The sequence below is a fragment of the Xiphophorus maculatus genome, chromosome 18 (genome assembly GCF_002775205.1).
Source record: "Xiphophorus maculatus strain JP 163 A chromosome 18, X_maculatus-5.0-male, whole genome shotgun sequence".
In the NCBI taxonomy this organism is placed as follows: Eukaryota; Metazoa; Chordata; class Actinopteri; order Cyprinodontiformes; family Poeciliidae; genus Xiphophorus; species Xiphophorus maculatus.
This window is the reverse complement of record NC_036460.1, coordinates 24709699-24727277: the sequence shown is the minus strand read 5'-3', so window position 1 is coordinate 24727277 and position 17579 is coordinate 24709699. Positions and strand designations below refer to the sequence as shown.

The 17579-nt window shown below is 38.9% G+C and overlaps 1 protein-coding gene across 1 annotated transcript; it reads left to right on the top strand.

Moving 5' to 3' along the window:
- Positions 1-13991: 13991 nt before the first annotated feature.
- sucnr1 (succinate receptor 1) lies at positions 13992-17261 on the top strand. The gene is made up of 3 exons (XM_023351956.1): positions 13992-14077; positions 15734-15809; positions 15979-17261. Exons 2-3 carry the CDS (start codon positions 15807-15809, stop codon positions 16924-16926), a joined length of 951 nt encoding a protein of 316 aa, XP_023207724.1. The 5' UTR covers positions 13992-14077; positions 15734-15806; the 3' UTR covers positions 16927-17261.
- Positions 17262-17579: the final 318 nt, after the last annotated feature.

Genomic DNA, 17579 nt, shown 5'->3' with positions numbered 1-17579 from the left:
ATTTTGGTTATTCTCTCTTACAAGCTGTTCGTTTAACAAGTTGTCTTGGTTACAAGCTTTGGTTAGCGAGTCGGAGCCCTTGCCGAAATGACTACGACCACACATTTCAGCAACAACAAAAAAGTGCTGCGATGTGTTTGTGTCACGTGTTTTTGAGTGAATTATTTGCTTGTCAGTTTACCTTCGACCTACTTTGGAATTTAAAGTACTTTTACTCCACAACTGAACGTATTTATCTGAATTAGCTGGAGGTATTGCTGAAGATAACTTGATGCAACCTGTTGAATTTTCCCAGAGAAAATACTCCTGGCCAAGTGATTTTGTTATTTTTCTTCTACATTGTAAGAAGGCCTTGCTCAGTTTTTCCAGTTGCTCAGTTTCTCTATATCTCTCCTGGAAAAAGACAAGCCCAAATATTCTCATTAACCCTGTATATATAGTATTTCTCTTTTGCAAAAAAAGAAAGAGAAATTGTGTGGCTCATCCTGTCTCTCCTAAAGAATCCCTCCTGTTAGAAGGAGGTGGATATTTTCCACTGTTGCCACATTCTAGCTGTGAGTAAGAGATTGTTGCAAAAACGACTCCTGAAACAGTCCGACCTTTCTTAGAAAGATAGATATTTGACCGTATTATCATTTAGATAGAACTGAACGGCAAGTATTTCAATACGAATTTGACTAGATGAGTGAATTGTTTTGGACTCCATTTAATTTGATCTAATCAGAAATACATTTGGACTTTATCTTGTAAAGCAACTCAAGATGAGATTTGCTGTGAGATGGCAGAGTATGAATAAACTTTTTTGCATTTATTTTTTCTAACCGTGTTTATTTACCCATTCCAGAAGAGCCACCACACACAGATAAATACAAGACACGGGCTCCAATGTCAAATTCCTTATGTCAAGCAACTCCAGAACCGGAGACATCAACAACACATGCCCACTCTGCCAAAGGTACCAAAAGCTGGTCAAACGTCAAATGGTGTTCATGTTCTTGATTGGCCAGCAAACTCCCCTGACCTGAGCCCGACAGAAAATCTACAGGCCTGTTTGTCAAGAGGAAGGTGAGAGACATCAGATGACCTTGCAGTAATTCATGCAAAAGGAGGTCCGACCAAGTATTGAGTGCATGGAAATGCACAGAATGCCTGACATCTGTGCTTAAAACATCCGGTTTTGATTGCTCTGTTGCGATATCCAGTGAAATTGAATTTCTGCTTTTCTTTAACTGTATGAGCCATGTCAATTAAGACTGGCAAAAAAAAAAAGAAAAAAAGCTTGAATTATTTTAATCAACGTGGTCTGTAAAGTGACCACTTCACTTTCTGAGACGACGGGCAAGAATTACTGCAACTTTACGCAATATTCGCATTTTTTGAGATGTAATCTGAACGACAATGATATTCACAGAGCCACACTGTCTAAAACACAGATGATTCCAATCAAAGTACTGTTGGTTCTAGCTATTCAGAGATAAAAAAAAAAATATTGTGCTTTGAATTACAAAGCAAATGAGGGACACGGTGAGAATAGAGCGTCGGTGGAGTTTCATTTCAGGCTTTATCTTCATCTGAGTAAAAAAAAAAAAAGAATCCAGTTTAAATACATCCTTTCTCTACTGCATACCTGCTATATGGACACCTGCTCATTGTGCAGCATAACTCAAGGACAGAGTCAGCAAAGGGAATATGAGCCTAATCTAATCCACAGGCGTTGAAATCTAAGGAGCTGTGAGACGGGCAAACAGTCGGGATGTCAGTGGGGTGAGACTTTCGCTCCGTCTTCCTGCTGAGTGAGCCGATGAGAGGGGGAACCGCAGTGGAAACAGGAGACTGCTCACCTTCTCCAAACAAATACTTTGTATCCCTTGTCGGTGTGCAGCGGGGTGCAAAGTTGACAAGTTTGTACCTTGTGCCCCCCAGAGAGAGAAAGGAGAGGGGGGTGAGTTGAGGAAATGTCTAACAATGAAGGAAGGAATCGCATCAAATAGAAAAAAAGGAAGTCAGACAAATCGACAACAGACGCCTCTTACTGCCTTGTAGAGGAATTCATACTCTTTACACCTTTTCACATCTTTGTCATTGTTTTACCCATGAACTTTCATGTAATTTGGACCAAAACATACTAGCGCATAGTAAGGTGGAACAGCATCTCTTCTTGTTTTTTTTGGAAAATGAAATATTAAAACTGTGGCTCGCAGTTGTATTCAGCCTCCGCTAGCTTTGCAAATCCTGAGGCTGAAATGTTCCCCAGTTCAATCAAATGAAAACTTTTGCCACAGATCAGGCACAGTGCACCACTTCACAATTCAATGGCATCAAGGTTGACACGTCTACCCATGTGATTAACCTGAAAATTTTAAAACATTAATATCATATAACGCAGATTGATCAAAACCACTATTTTGACCTAAAAGTCTCTCTCCCACGTTGGGAGTTAGCCAGTTCGCAGCGACATGTTGTGGACTCGACACATAGGGAGCGACAAACGAAATCAAAAGATGCTGTGTCAGCAGGGAGCAAAAAGAGTTGAACCTTTCCAACTTTCTTGTGTTTTGTCGATGGCCACTTGTACGAGGTCAAAATTTCACGTGCATGAATTATGCTGATCGCTCATCTGGATGAGGACAAGCGACTGTCAAACAATGCAAAGAAAACAAGTTCATATTCACTTAGAAAAAAACAATACCAATGTTTTAACTCAGGGCGAGTTCAGAAATCAATATTTGGTGGAATAACCAGGAGGTTTTCAATGGTGTTCAGTGCAGTGGTCTCTTAATTTTGTCCAGAGCTCTGTATATGATTATTAAGAGTCATATGCAGTGGTCAGATCAGAGATGATGAAATAAACAAATGGATACATAAGTAAAGAAATGCTGTAGAGAAATTTCATGTCTGGAATGCAGCTCTATTGGGAATAAATATTTATTTAAAGATGATCAAAAGAAAAGAGAATTGCGATAAGTAAGAAGAGAGAAGCTACAGGCGATTTCAGAACAGCTGATGTTCTACTACTGACTCAGATTTGCAGCCTAAGGTTTGGCAGGAGAGCTCATGTGTTTCAGTCCCAGAACATCTAAGAAATCACGGGCACTTCGGCCTTTTTTTTTTTCTCTGTCGAATTATGTTTTACAATCTCCCCCAAGGTTTACAAGACACAAGCCATCTCCACAAACCCTGCTGAACCGTTACAGAGAGCTTTACATAACGCGACCTGTTTCACAGCTCCCAGGTTCCCCATCAGGAGCTGCATGATGTCATCAAGTCAAGACAAAGCACAGGAGAGCCATTATTTCCTGCTCAGTGCTGTAATGCTCACCTACGTAAAACCGGGTGACGCTGGTTATGAAACAAGAGAACACTCTGCGAAGCCCTACAGGTGTGTGTGTGTGTGTGTGCGTGTGTGTGTGTGTGTGTGTCTGTGCTTGGAAATCAGCTCCTTCACAGAAAACATCCAGTGCCAAACGAAGGATGGTGAACCACTTGAAAACTGAACATGAATAGGTAAATGGAATCCAGATGTACTGCCCAGCGTGGCACAGAAAAGGAGTTTTTCATATTGTGGAAAATCTGCAAAGGTTAAACTCAAACTACTGTTTAGGGGACGCATGCGAGCGAGTTGGCTGTAGGAGAAAGGCGTGAGCGTCATCCTCGGACAGTCTCATTTAAAAGTCTGCTTTGGGCCAAAAACTTAACGGGGGCGGTGTTAAGGCGCAAAGTTTGTGCAAGCTTAACACGCGGCGTCTGGATCAAGCCACAGCTTGACATCTGTTGTGCTTGAATGACCCAGAGAGCTGAAAACATGAACCGAGTTCAATATTAGCCCCCACTGAGGCTGCAAAGCCTTGGCTGTGTGTTGTGTCCGACTGACGGTTAGCTGACCTGAGGATGGTTTTGAATTAGTTTTTTTCTCTCTCTCTCTAGACAGCCGAGGCAATTACATCGGTATAAAAAAAATCCTCTCACAGCACCATGGAAAATAAGCTTCCAGAGGAGGTTCTAGTGAAAACAAAACAGACATAGAGAAGAGGGTGGAATATTAGGAAGTTATGTAGGAGGCTTGTTATACTTAATGGGGCAGTTGGGTATCAAAGGACCCCACATGAGGTTTCTTTGCAGAATAACATGGTGGTCCTGTGGATATCATTTTATTTTGCATCACAACAACCCAATTTTACTTCCAGTTTGACATGTGTCGGTGCTTGGTCTAAATTCACCAAGTGTCGCATTTCAACCCACAAGGTGCCCTGTTAGCGTCCCTTTTCAGTGGGCTTGGTAAGTCCAACAGACCTAAATAGAAATCCCCATAAAATCTGAAATAGAAACCATGAGACGTTACCCAGACACCAACAGCCTTAATTTGCAAACTGATCTCTTTTTCCAAACAGAATGACGTCCAAGATCTTATTAACCAAGAGCAAGAATATTAATTTAAAAAATGGTTACAAGCATATCTCTCACTAATAGGTTAGAAGGGTTTTCCTAAAGATGAAACATTTAGCTAAATCAGTTTAATATACTTTCAAATCTATGTGTTCTGCAGTTCATGTTTTCCTGTAAAGACACTGTGTACAAATAAACATATTTTTTCTCACTGACAAATCAGACCACATTTTTCCCTTTTAAGATCAGTTAGGATTAACAACATTATTTCCATTTGCTAAACAAAAAAGAGAATTTCTGTGACACTTTTCTTAGTATATTCATCAAAGTTTACATTCTCTAGATTTCCTTGGACTTTGAGCGGTTTGTGTAAGGCCAGAGGATGTTGCCGGCTTTGTAAGCTTCTGGTTTCCCAACATTTGAGTCAATACCTGTGGATATGTTTAATAGAGATCCTGCTCCCTTGTTTTCATATTTTTCAGGAAGGAGACTGAACGTATTTTAGTGTCAAATGATCAATAAGCCCAAAAAGTAGTGAAGTAAAATACAGAGAAATTGCTATCTTAAGCTGTTGAGAGAATACCATTGTCAACTATGAAACAACCAGAGACATGAGCTGAAGGGCCACTCAAAGAGGAAAAAAGCTATTACTTCAAAGGTGTGACAAGCCAGATTTCAGTTTGTAATATTTGTAAACCATTGACATTTGGTGGGAGAAAAGGGGAACTTTGCAAACCAGAGATTACAAGCCTAAATGGGATCTATGGGGGTTTGAGGGTTGGGGGCTTGGTGCAGGAAAAATGAGTGCATGTCCCAAAATACAGTAGATGGCATTATAGAAAAAGAACATTATGTAAAAATTCTGCATCAAAAGCAAAATTAAAGCCTGGACAAAAACTGAATGGAAAATTATGTCAGTCACACAGCCAAATTAGCAAGAAAAAAAAAAAGAAAAGAAAGAAAGAACGAAAAAAAGAGGATTGGGAATCACAAAGTCAGTGTTTGTAGAATGGCCATCACAAAATCCTTATCTCAGTTCCAAAGAAAATGTGTGTGCAGTTTAAAAGGTACAGAAGAGCAAGACGGCAAGCAACAGTTTTGTCAAAAGGTATATGGGCCAAAAACACGTTTCTTCCAAATATTGGTAATGTATGTAAGGTTTTGAATTTTATGAATTTTCTGACCTAAAATAGTAAATGTTTAGTTTGACTGTGAAAATAAACAGTATCTCTTTGTCAAGAAAAGGACAAAGGAACCAATTTTACCACTGCTTTAGATATAATATGGTGATTTCCTTGATCAACTTGAATATTTAGCACTATGAGTCTGGTTGTTATTGAGATGTTGTTTTTCAGACCTTGTTTATCTATTAGCCTAAAAAGACCCTAATATGTAATTTTTTAAGATGTCCTTAAATCAGTTTTGGAATTTTGTTTTTGTCAAAATGCTCCCTCAGTTGCGAAACTTGTGCCGTCTGTGTTGTCACTGCCAGAGGAGTCAACATCCTGTTGGTCAAGAAGTTTTGGAGAAGCTTGTCACACAAATAAGAAGCATGCTGTCTACCACAAGGTTGTGTTTAAATGCAGTGCATTTTGTAAGCGATGGTGTTTTCCTAACAGCTGAGGAGTTTCATCAACAAATATCGTCTCCTCAACTGTTTCTCTGACTGAACATTGCTCAGAAATCTCCAATAGTTCTTAGCGGTGAGCAAAACAGCAGCAGCAGCTAAGATCTATTTTTATTCCCTATTGCTCTTGAAGGTATAAATATTCATGCCAAGCCAATAAACTTCACCCAGCAAGACATGATAGTGTTTAATTTTATAAGCGTTAGACCGCAGTTTAAATCTCTTTTTAAGAGTTGCAGTAAAAAAAAAGATGCCATTGTTAATAGTTTCCATTGCCATAATTCAACTAACCCCTACTTGGGCAACCACAGACTCAACCCGCAACTATTTTTGACTTCTGAAAACAAATTATCTGTGGTGCAGAACGTGAAAGCGCAAAATATTGACAAGTTGGGGGTGGGTGCGTGTTGATTTTGACCCCAGTGAGGGAACAGGATCAGATAAAGCCCTCAGTCTCACCTCTATTTGAGAGCTGTTTAGGTTTTGCTTGCAAATTCCTGGATATTGAAAAACTGATAAACTCAAGTCTATGAGAACATTTTTCTCTGCTCTGTGACTGAAAAAAAGAAAACAACCCATGACGATAAAGCTGAAAAGGGTCACGAAAGAATGTTGGAATGATCATGAATCATAGAAGCTAAACGAGACGCTAAACGCTTAAGGAGTGTAAATCTAAAACAGCAGGACACATAGAGATAGGAAGGAAACCTGATGCTGCTATAGATTTAGTCGACAAAAGAACGGTACTGTTCTGCAGTAAAACAATCCAATCTCTTAATCTCTGAGCCACAGTTGTGGTTTTGATGGACATTAAAGCACTCTAAAGCCACAGACTAGATCACACACCTATGCAATTAACTCACTGTCAAGCGCAGATCACGTTGATAATTAGCACAGAATTGTGGTGATAAAGCCTTAAGTGTGTCACCTTCCAGAACTAGGACATCAGTGTAAGTTACAGAGGCTAATGGGACTCTCCGTCGCTCACAGCGAAGCAGCATATGAGGCACTATACTGAGTATTTAAAGGGAAAATACAGGGACAACCAACATATGGCTGTCAGGTCACATAATAAATATATTAAAAAATAAAAAAGAGTTTTGGTTTCCTTTAAGTCACATGTGGTTTTCTTCTTTTCTTTTTCCCCCTTTCTGAAAATGAGCAGATATATTGTCAGCTTCATTGCAGTAGCTTCATTTCTTATTCTTATTATTATATGCTATCAAGCCTCTTATTGGCTTGCATTCCTCATTCTGCTGTTTTGTGCTTCTGCCCTCCAGTTGTTGAAAATGATTAAATCATGCAAAAAAGTTAAGACGCCACATGACAGCACACACGGTTTGTTTTCGTTTTCGTATATGTTTAACACAGCTTTTTAAAAAAAATTGTAGAAATTGGATATGATTTGCATCACATCTCATTTTAAGCCGAGTGTAGATGTGATATTTAGTGAATAATAAGTGTCTCGTTGACAGCTAACAACAAGCAACATTTTTCTTTATACTGTTAGTTTGGTGCGCTTGTGACTTTTTAGGCAGGAGTGAACGTCAGGATGAGTTTAAAAGAGCAGCCTGAGGCCTCCAGAATAAATAGTATTGCAAACTATGAGTCTGATAAGCAGTGCTAGGAAAGTTACTTTCAAAAAGTAAATAGTTTTCAGTCATTTTATGTTACTCTGTGGAACAAGTTACCCTGACGATGAGGAATGTGACGGTGAGAAAACTTTGCGTGTGTGTGCTCGTGTACTTGTTTAGGACCATTTCTGGCACATTACTAACCTTCTGATGACCAATGGGTCTTATGGGGACCAAACCCCACAGAACCCCTTGTATAGGGTCTTTGGTTAGATTTAGAGGTATGGTTTGAATAAGGCTTTAGCTAAGGTTTAGGCACAGATGTAGTCACCAAAATGAATGGAAGTCAATACTAATTTGTGTGTGTGCTTGGGATTTATTTTGGCTTACAGGCCTCTGGTGAGTTATGGCTCACCAGATGAAGCATTGATAACACTGCTGTTCTGAAAGCATATGATAAAGTGAATCTATGATTAAAGTTTGACTATGGGGTAAAATGAAATGTGTGAGAGGAATCATGATGCAGAGTTGCTTCAATTTTCCACCTCACCATCTGCCTTCCCAGTTGTCTCCAATCTGAGCATATTTATGTGTCAGGCTTTGTTCGTTTTTTATAGATCACGACCTTTATGTGAAAAGTGACATATGGCAGTTTCAGGTCCTGTTTTTTTTTTTTGCCTATCAACTTCATAAATGAGCCCCATGATTCTGATCTCTTTGAAATGAAGTGGCATGACTTTAGACAAGGGTTGCCCAAAGTTGGTCCTCGAGGGCCGGCATCCTGCATGTTTTAGTTCTCTCTCTGGTTTAAAGCACCTGGACCAAATAATGGCTCGTTAGACGGACTAAGAAGAAAATTGACGTGCTGAAAAGGTTGTTACTGCCACCAGGGAGAGAACGAAAACATGCAGGATGCCGGCCCTCAAGGACCGACTTTGGGCACCCCTGCTTTAGACTGAACATGCAAGGAAGCCCTCAAACATTTCCTCAGCCCAACATTGTTTGTTTCCATGGTCTGCATGGCAATCTTACCATATGGTGGATAAGATTTTCTCTAACTGAACCTGACTGTTTTATCCAGTGCCTTGAAATCACTCATTTGACTGGACTTAAAAGACAATATAAATCTGTGACACATTTGGAAAACCCAAGTATTTTTATTATTATTATTATTATTATTATTATTATTAGGTTAAGCAAATTATTTTGAATTTTAGAACTTTTCAGTAATTAGACAAATAATTTTCTCATCCTTTGGTCATTTACATTAAAATAAGATACCAGACGATTTTGGGGTTTTCCACTTGTGGCTGGTGATTGCGGCTGGCTTTGACCGCACTGCCCTCTGCTGGATAATAATTGAGTCACACAGCTAGCTCTACAGAAAGATGGATATGTGTTAGGATCTGCATACAGGATTGCATGAAATGCTTATTTTGTGTTTCGTCCCTAAGACTTTCTATTGCACTGTAGACATTGCGTGGTTCCTGTTGCCAAGGCACCAGTTATGTAACACAGTGATGTTTATACACATGCAGGACAATAGAAGACAGCTAACTTTGCATAGACATTTATTTACTGTAGTTATTCTTGCTTTTGACATTAGTGGTAGTGGCAAACACGCCCCATGAATTCAAAAAATATTTTATTCTATATTCTTTGTTTTAATGTTTTGTTTTTTTTGCACTGTTTTCAATTTGCCACGAGAGAGCGCTCTTGCTTTAAATAGATCTTAAATGAAAATATGATTTCATATTTTCAAGTAATTGTCAGACATAAACAAGTGGGGCGTTTTATTTAGCAATATCTGATTCATCCAGTTATTTCCTTAACACAATTCATAACATTCATACAAGAATGTAATTAAAAAGGCAGAGAATGACATATTGTTTGTGAACTAAAGAAATAACAGCTATCAAAATTTGGCATTAAAACAGACTCGCCCCAAAGCTGACCTTCACTGGCACAAAACTCTTCACTATGCATGCCCAAGGATGATAAAAGATTATTCCTGATCCCTTAGTAACCAAACAAACCACTATCAATCTCAGATCCCTCGTCCTTTTGTCTCTCGCAAGACTTTGTCTCACATGTCTCTCAGCAGCAGATCATGTGCTTTCTAGGGGCAAATAGACATTGTTGGCCTTATTGCCAAAATATACTCAAAGCTCAGTATCCAAATCAAGATCACAATGTGTTATGCAACCTCGGGAAAACCGTTTTGGAGACAGATTTAAAAGTAACAACAATGTGGCGTTGGAATGAATAATAGTCCACAACGTTTAACACTCAAGCACGAATGTTTTGGCAAAACTGTGATTAGCATTGCAAGTAAAGTGTGGCTGCATCATTTTATAAATACTATGTAGTGCTTAGAATTAAAAATTATAGAATCAAAATTCTTGTACTTTCAACAAAGCTACCAGTTTTGAGCTTTCTTGGTAGTTCTTCCATGCATGCATATGCACACATTAGTGCACAAAGTTTCTGATAAGCAAGCAGATCAATCAAGACCATCTGTAAAGCACAAAAATATGTTTCACACACAAAAACCCAGTTAGACTGTCAAGACGATGTTTAGCACAGGAGATTTAATACAGGACCAAAATACAGACAGACGATTTGAGGGGCATTAATAGTGAGATTTTATTGATAGAAATAAGGACACTTTACAACCAAGCCACAAGGTAAGTGGAACATGAAGAGCAGGTAAAGTGTCAGAAGGATTCAGTGACAGACAATGAACATCCAGGAGCTTAAATACTGAGAAGTGTCATAACTGACAACATGCAGGTGGTTGATTACTCATAACAGGGTGCAGCTGGCAGAGAAGGCAAACAGACTGAAGGAAGGATGAAAAATAAAAAAAGAAGCTGAACAGAGACTGAAAGAATCTAGTACAAAAAAATGAAAAAGTCTGACAAATAATCTAAAAGGGTATAAAAAAATAATAAAAACAAAACACAAAAAAAAAACAGAACTGAAGAATTAACTAGAAGGCCTGTTGAGCAATAACAAGGAGAGTAGAAACAGAAAGAGAAATATGCACCAAAGTCCCACAGTAGTGAAATTCAGGTGTACCAACAGCATTGAGGCACGGAGGTTCACACAAAGATGCAAAAAGTATTACAATTATATTAAAAACAAATTTAATGCAACACTAACATACTGTATTGTGAGGTCAAGATAATAAAAATAAAAATACTACCAGAAATAACAGAACCATCTTAGTGATTTGAAACTGAGGAGGACATTGAAAAAGATTATTTACAGTGGTGAAAAATGAAAACTGTGAAAATAACAGAGATGTACAATACCACCAGAAATGTTATTTAAAATGATTCAAACTGTGCAGATACCAAATGGGATGTAAAAACTGGTTGAGTCTGTTGGGATCAGTCTAACAGCTGGTGAGAGGAAGGATCAATGGCAAAGCTCCTTTGTGCATTTAGGATGCAGCAGCTTGTCGATGAAGGAGCTCTCCAGCTCAGAAACTGCATCATGCCTGAATTTGGACACATTATTATATAACAGTGGTGCTATTTTAGCCAGAGTCCACAAAATCCTGAGTTGACGGTCTGTACTCTGAGTTGTCCTCTCCAGTAATGAGACAACTATGGCAGCATTATCAGCGAAGTTCTGAACACAAACATAAACGAAAACCAAAAGTCAAACAACGAAGGATTTGTGACAAAAACAGAGTGAGATATTACGACAAACCAGTTTTTCGCCAATTGACTCGTTTAACAAATGTCAACTGGTCATTAAATGTGTTATCTAAACAACTGGATTGGACCTGAACTTTCAATTATAATACGGTAAACTTAAATGCAAAATTTGAAAAGACACTTACTGAAATTAAGAAAATTATTTATTTACTATCACACATTAAGTCCTATTATATTTCAAGTTCTTAAAGTTCCTCAATTTATTTTGATACAATGGAAACATGTCAGCTTTCTTAGCTCCTGCCATGAATCAACTCTTTGCTGTCTTATGAATTCCTCCTTTCACTCACGGTTTCTTAGAATATCCACAGAACTAGTCATTAACAAAGATAATGTCTGTTCTTGTGAAAATCATCAGTATAAACCAAAGTGAAGCTAGATTTAGCCACTCATCTGTTTCAGTAGTATTGCTTTAATAGTGACAGAGCTCTTGAGTAGCATGTGAAGTTATTAGTAGACTGTGCACTATGTTTTCTTTCAGTTTCATTAAAATATATTTTTAATACCCTGACTACAAAAACTGACCATCCAACCAGGTAAATATGCCCCTCCTTTATCTTTTGATCATTTTTAGTGGCCTGGTGTTCTTAAGCAGTCGATGTCTGTGCATTCTGGAGGCTTTTGAGTGCTTTCTGAATCAAATGATGAAAGAAGTGTTGTATTTTACACAATGGAAAAGAAAAACAAAAAATATGGAACCATTTACAGATTGGTATTATGATTATGGACAGAGTTACAGTATGAGGAAGGCAAATAAGGTTACAGCAGAAAAGGCACACACCCTAACATCGTTATCTGAGCTGCTTCCTTCCTGTTGGACCTTCTTCTATTCTCAAAAAACAGGACAGACCTTTCTTTCATAGTGCAAGCGATTAAACTGGTAAACAGTAAAAATGGTACCATAAATTCAAAGCTCTTTCCTGTTAATGTCAGGATTGTGTGTGCATGTTGCTGTCCCTGCTGACACTGCTGCAAACCAATTTCCCTAAAGGGACCAATAAAGCCCTCTCTGTCTGTCTGTCTGTCTATTATAATCATAATAACACAATCCAGTAATGCTTTAGTTTTTTTCTGCACAATATTTATCTTATGTTGATCAGCTGTTCAGCATCACCTCACATTTCCCCAGGTGATTTTGAAAACACACCGTCGTTGTAAACAGTGCCGTCATTTCAATAAGTTCTCAGCTTCATGCAGAAGAATTTGATAACTCATCTGGTACGTACCACCTCTCAGACTGTTTTACATACTACCCTGGAAAAAAACAAAGTTTGTGTGACATTTGGCACGTGAAAGGCTTATGTTTTTATAGTTTGCTGTGCTGTAAAATTACCACAGACATTGCCCAATTGTGCAACAAATTGTGCAACAAACAGCTCAATTGTGACTACAAGAGTCCCAACCTGTCTCTTTACACCTTCTGCTACATACCTATTTCTCTTTTTACCTGAGAGTAAAAAGACAAAGAGGCAGAAAAAAAAGTTTGGCTTCTTTGAAATTTTGAAGATAAAAAAAATTATAGTAAAAAAAAAAAAAAAAAGAAGGACTTATTAAATAGTTTTCTTGAGACAAGACAATCCAATGAAAAACGCTGTGTGCATAATGGGGTGGTATTAAAGTCACTGGATCTAAACGCATTGCAGTCACAGAGTTAGCCACTAAATGAGCTACATATTAAAGCTGCATTATCTTTAATGTAAATACTGTCTTCCCCATATTTGTTAAAGCTGTCACTGTGTCGTGACAGCATAATAGCAGACAGATAATCCGGGGAAACAATGAAGCTCTTCTGCCTCCTCTCTGTGGTTCTACTGCTGTATGCAGAAATACAACGCACACTCTGAAATAACCAATCAGAGCCGGAGAAGAGTCTTGTTGTTATGCTCTGTTGCATTATATTCTGCTTTTACTTTTAGTTTCATTTTTTAGTTCGTATAGTTTTATCACGACAACATCAACATCACTATCAGGCTTTCGTTTCTCTGCAAGCAGGGTTTCGCCCCGTTTCCAAATTTCCAGCTGTGCTTTCTTTCCTCTTTAATTCTGCAGAACTTGCTTACTTTTATTTTTACTTCGGTTCTGTTGTTACTGAGTCAGACATACAAGTTGCCTTGCTCACACATTTCAGACCACTACTTTTCTAAGACACTCAAAAAAAAAAAACCCGGCTTTGACATAAATGTGGTGACTTTGTTGTCCTTAAGACATTTTGTAACAATTTTGGTTGCATCCTCAGTCAATACTGATTTGGAATAAAAAAATGTATTCTATATGGGAAATATTTCCCATATTTTCTCCAAATGTAAGAAAAAGTAGTAATAAACAAACTATTCCTATTTGTTTCCAGATTCCCTAGACTCCCAAAGAACTAAAGTTAATCTGAATATTTACAAAATGAATCTTGTCTTTTATATATCAGCCATCACCTTTATCTCTGGGAAACAAAACCCATCGTCTTCATTTTGAGAAAATTCACTTGAACTAGACATCTCCTTTCAATGAAACTGGATTCAAGTTACCTTGATCCATTAAGATGCATTGGTGGTGGACGGAACATGTCAACACGACCAAGTTAAAAAGAAAAACACACACCCCTTTAAATGGGAAATGCATCACTTCACACTACAAAAGAGGAAGGAACCAGAGAAAACATTTCAGAGAACCAGTCTGACTCCCACTTCATCTACTTCGGACGCTGCATCACTCTACGCTGAAACTTTAACTCAGGTGTGGATGCTGGACTGCTAAGTTTTGTAAATAATACTGTAAGTAATCTGGTTTGCTAGTTGATATTGGCTAGATTATTTTTGTGCAATGTGCGAATTGTCAAGTCTAACCGTTCACATTTCCAGCTATAAAAAGATTGCAATAGAAGTCAGATATTTTGTGTTTGGTTGTTCGGATTACTAGACAGGAAGAGCTGGGTGTCACCCTCAAGACAGTGGAAACTGATGTTAAATTTACTAGAAAATATTACTCAGGGGTGTCATATCCCTGGTTGTTTGGACTTTTTGTTTTGTTGTTTTTCTTGTATTAATTTCCTTTGACTTGTTTCTCCTCATCCCAGTTTATTCCCTCAATTAGTTCCGCAAGTTTGAATTTATTTGCTGTTCATATGATCTTCTTGTTCGTCCCTCCTGTTAGTTTAGATTCTTACTGTAGGTGTTGAATTTATCTTGTTAGAACTTGTGTTTAGGCTTCCCTCTGGTGTTGTTCTTGTTTCAGACAGTCTGCCATTCACTCCCCCATCCCCAGCTGCTAGTTATTTACCTCATCATACCTGACTCACTCCCTTCCCAGATGCAGTCAGTTTCCCTTATTAGTTTCTTTGTCATGTCTGCTCTGTATATCTACCTCCCGCTCATTACTCTCCACATTCCTCTTTCTGTTTCTGTTTCTGCTTCTCTCTGTTGCCCTCCCTCCATCTGAACTGAACTGGTTGCCTGTTCAGTTCAGTTTTGCAAATTCATAAAGAAAGTATTTCCACATGCTCTCTGCACTTGGGTCCTCCTTAAAACCCGAATCGTGACAAGGGGTGAGGATGTAAGTGATGATGAAGAGGGGTTCCCAGTACTGAGCCGTGGGGAACACCCGGGGTGAGAGTGGAAGGTTGACATTTGAACAACTTGAGTTGGATGAAGTGAGTGCGGCCTCATAGCAAGATGGTTTGAACCAGGTTTATTGGGGTGCTAGAGATACCAACTTTGCAGGTAATCTGTGATGTTTTGGAATTTGTACAAGAAGTGCTCCTACTGCTTTGCAAATGTCGAGAAACGCACCACAGTGACTGAGAAAAACTGCAAACACTGATAAACTGAACAAAATCAGACTTGCAAATCGGTAAAAGTTTGAGCAGCAACACTTTTAGAAGCTCTGTGAAGGCGGCTGCAGAGGGAAGTGCGATTAACTCATAGTTTCGTTTCCCGGGGGATTAAATATAGATTATCTATAAATGAATATATTTGCATCTGAAGATCGCGTACTTGAATCTAATAACTCATCTAATTTGATTCTGCGTATTACTTTTCCAAATAACCATGTTGGGTTTCTGTGAAGTTAAATCAGAATAATGCATATTTTATTTTTAACAAAGTAAAATAGAAAGCCTGTACTCAAGAGAATAATGTTGCATTTCCGCAAATACTGTATGTCTCTGTTGGTTCAATTCATGTTATCATGTACTACAAACTACAGTTCTTTATCAGATGATCTGTGGAAGTTGGAATGGGAGGAGAGCAACACCATTCTAGTTAAATACGGGAAAGATGTAAAGCAGCAACTTTGCTTGTGGAATCCTTATATGCTTTAGATGCAAACTACACAATCTCTTGTGTGTTCATCACCATAAAGTTAATGGCCCTGGTAGTCAGACGCCCTGTCACGCTGTACGAAAGGCACTATTTTCTGTTTACTCTCTGCAGTGTACAAATAGTGGCGGCACCGGCTCACTGTCTCACCCCAGTTCACGCCAGCAGAAACTGCAGGAGCCTCACAATGGTAAGCCTGATGATCACACATAAAAATAAAAAAATACGCTTGCTTAAACAAGAATTATGTGACCCTGAATGACTTTTTTTTATAGCCCACAAATTTTTCTTTAATCATCACTTACCCTTTTTGCTTCCTTCCTCCTCCTCATTGTTTCTTCTCCCTTTTGCCGTGGCAGGTGATCAACTGCACAAACTTAAACGAAGTGCTGGAGAGATACTACTTGTCGCCGCTCTACGCGCTCGAGTTCTGCGTCGGCTTCCCCAGCAACCTCGTCGTCGTGCTTGGCTACGTATTTTGCTTGCAGGAGTGGCAGAGCTGCAACATTTACATCTTCAGCCTGGCCATCTCCGACCTTGTGTTCCTCTGCACTCTGCCACACCTCTCCTACCTGTACGCAAACGAGCACGCCGTCAACGACCCCTCTGTTTGCGTCATAAACCGCTACGTCCTGCACGTCAACCTTTACTCCTCCATCCTCTTCATGGTTTGGATCAGCATGGATCGCTTCCTGCTCATAAAGTACCCGATGAGAAACCACCGCCTGCTGAGACCGAGAGCGGCCCTGGTCATCACGGGCCTGACCTGGCTGGTGGTGAACGTGGAAGTCTGTCCGTTGATAACCCTACTGGTGCAGGACTTGCAGGAACAGAACTGGACCCGCTGCGGGGATTTCGCCAGTCTTAAAGGAGATATTAACCCACTGGGCTACAGCTTGGGGTTGACAGTAACCGGCTACATCCTTCCTCTGCTTGCACTGTGCTCCTTTTCCCAGAAAATCTCCCATCTCCTCCAAATGCAGGAACGAGCTGTACAGCACAGGACGTCCTACAAGAGGCCTCTCAGAGTTGTTGCTTCAGCCACGGTCATGTTCCTCATCCTCTACACCCCGTATCACATTCTTAGAAACGTCAGAATCGCATCTGAGCAGCCTTGGGCCCAAGTTCACAGTTCTTCCCTGGATTACATCAAAGCCACGTACATCTTGACGCGACCGTTGGCGTTTTTGCACAGCGTCATTAACCCGGTCTTCTACTTTCTCATGGGAGACAAGTTCAGAGAGCTTCTAATTTCCAAAGTCAGAAACGTGAGCAGCAAAACCAAGCATAGACGAGAACCAGCCTGAGCACAGGAGTCTTGAATTATCACATGCAAACAAACCACAGTGTTGTAAACACATAATTCTTGAGATGTCAGAGTCTTAGCACTTATTTCTAAAATGCAAATTATGTGGCGGCATTTTGCTAAGTGCAAAAAGCATGATGATTTCATACTTTGTACGTTTAGAGTCTAACGTGTTACTTATGTCTGGTGGCCTGTGACACGGAATAATCCTTTATTTTCGTACATAGATATAGTAGGCACAATAATTTCTAGGAGAACTTGTACATTTGTGTATATAACATATGCATTTTTAAATATATATATATATATATATATATACTGTATATACTGTATATAAGCTAAAACACAATTGCAGGGTATTTGTTTGTAAACATTGGATTTGTGGGAAAAAAATAAAGGGCTTTTCATTTTTAAGATAAAATGTAATATTTTTATCACCACTCAATTAACAGAAGACGTGTTATAAATCTGTTGCCATTGACACTTGTTGAATCAAGAGGATGTTTTGATTCTGATTTAATTGTCAAATCACTAGGGTGACGCAATATCTAAAAATACAATATACCAGAGAAGTATAATAAGTATTAAGTAATACCTTAAGTAATCATATTACCAGATAAGTTGACTCAAGACTTAACATGTATTCATTCATTT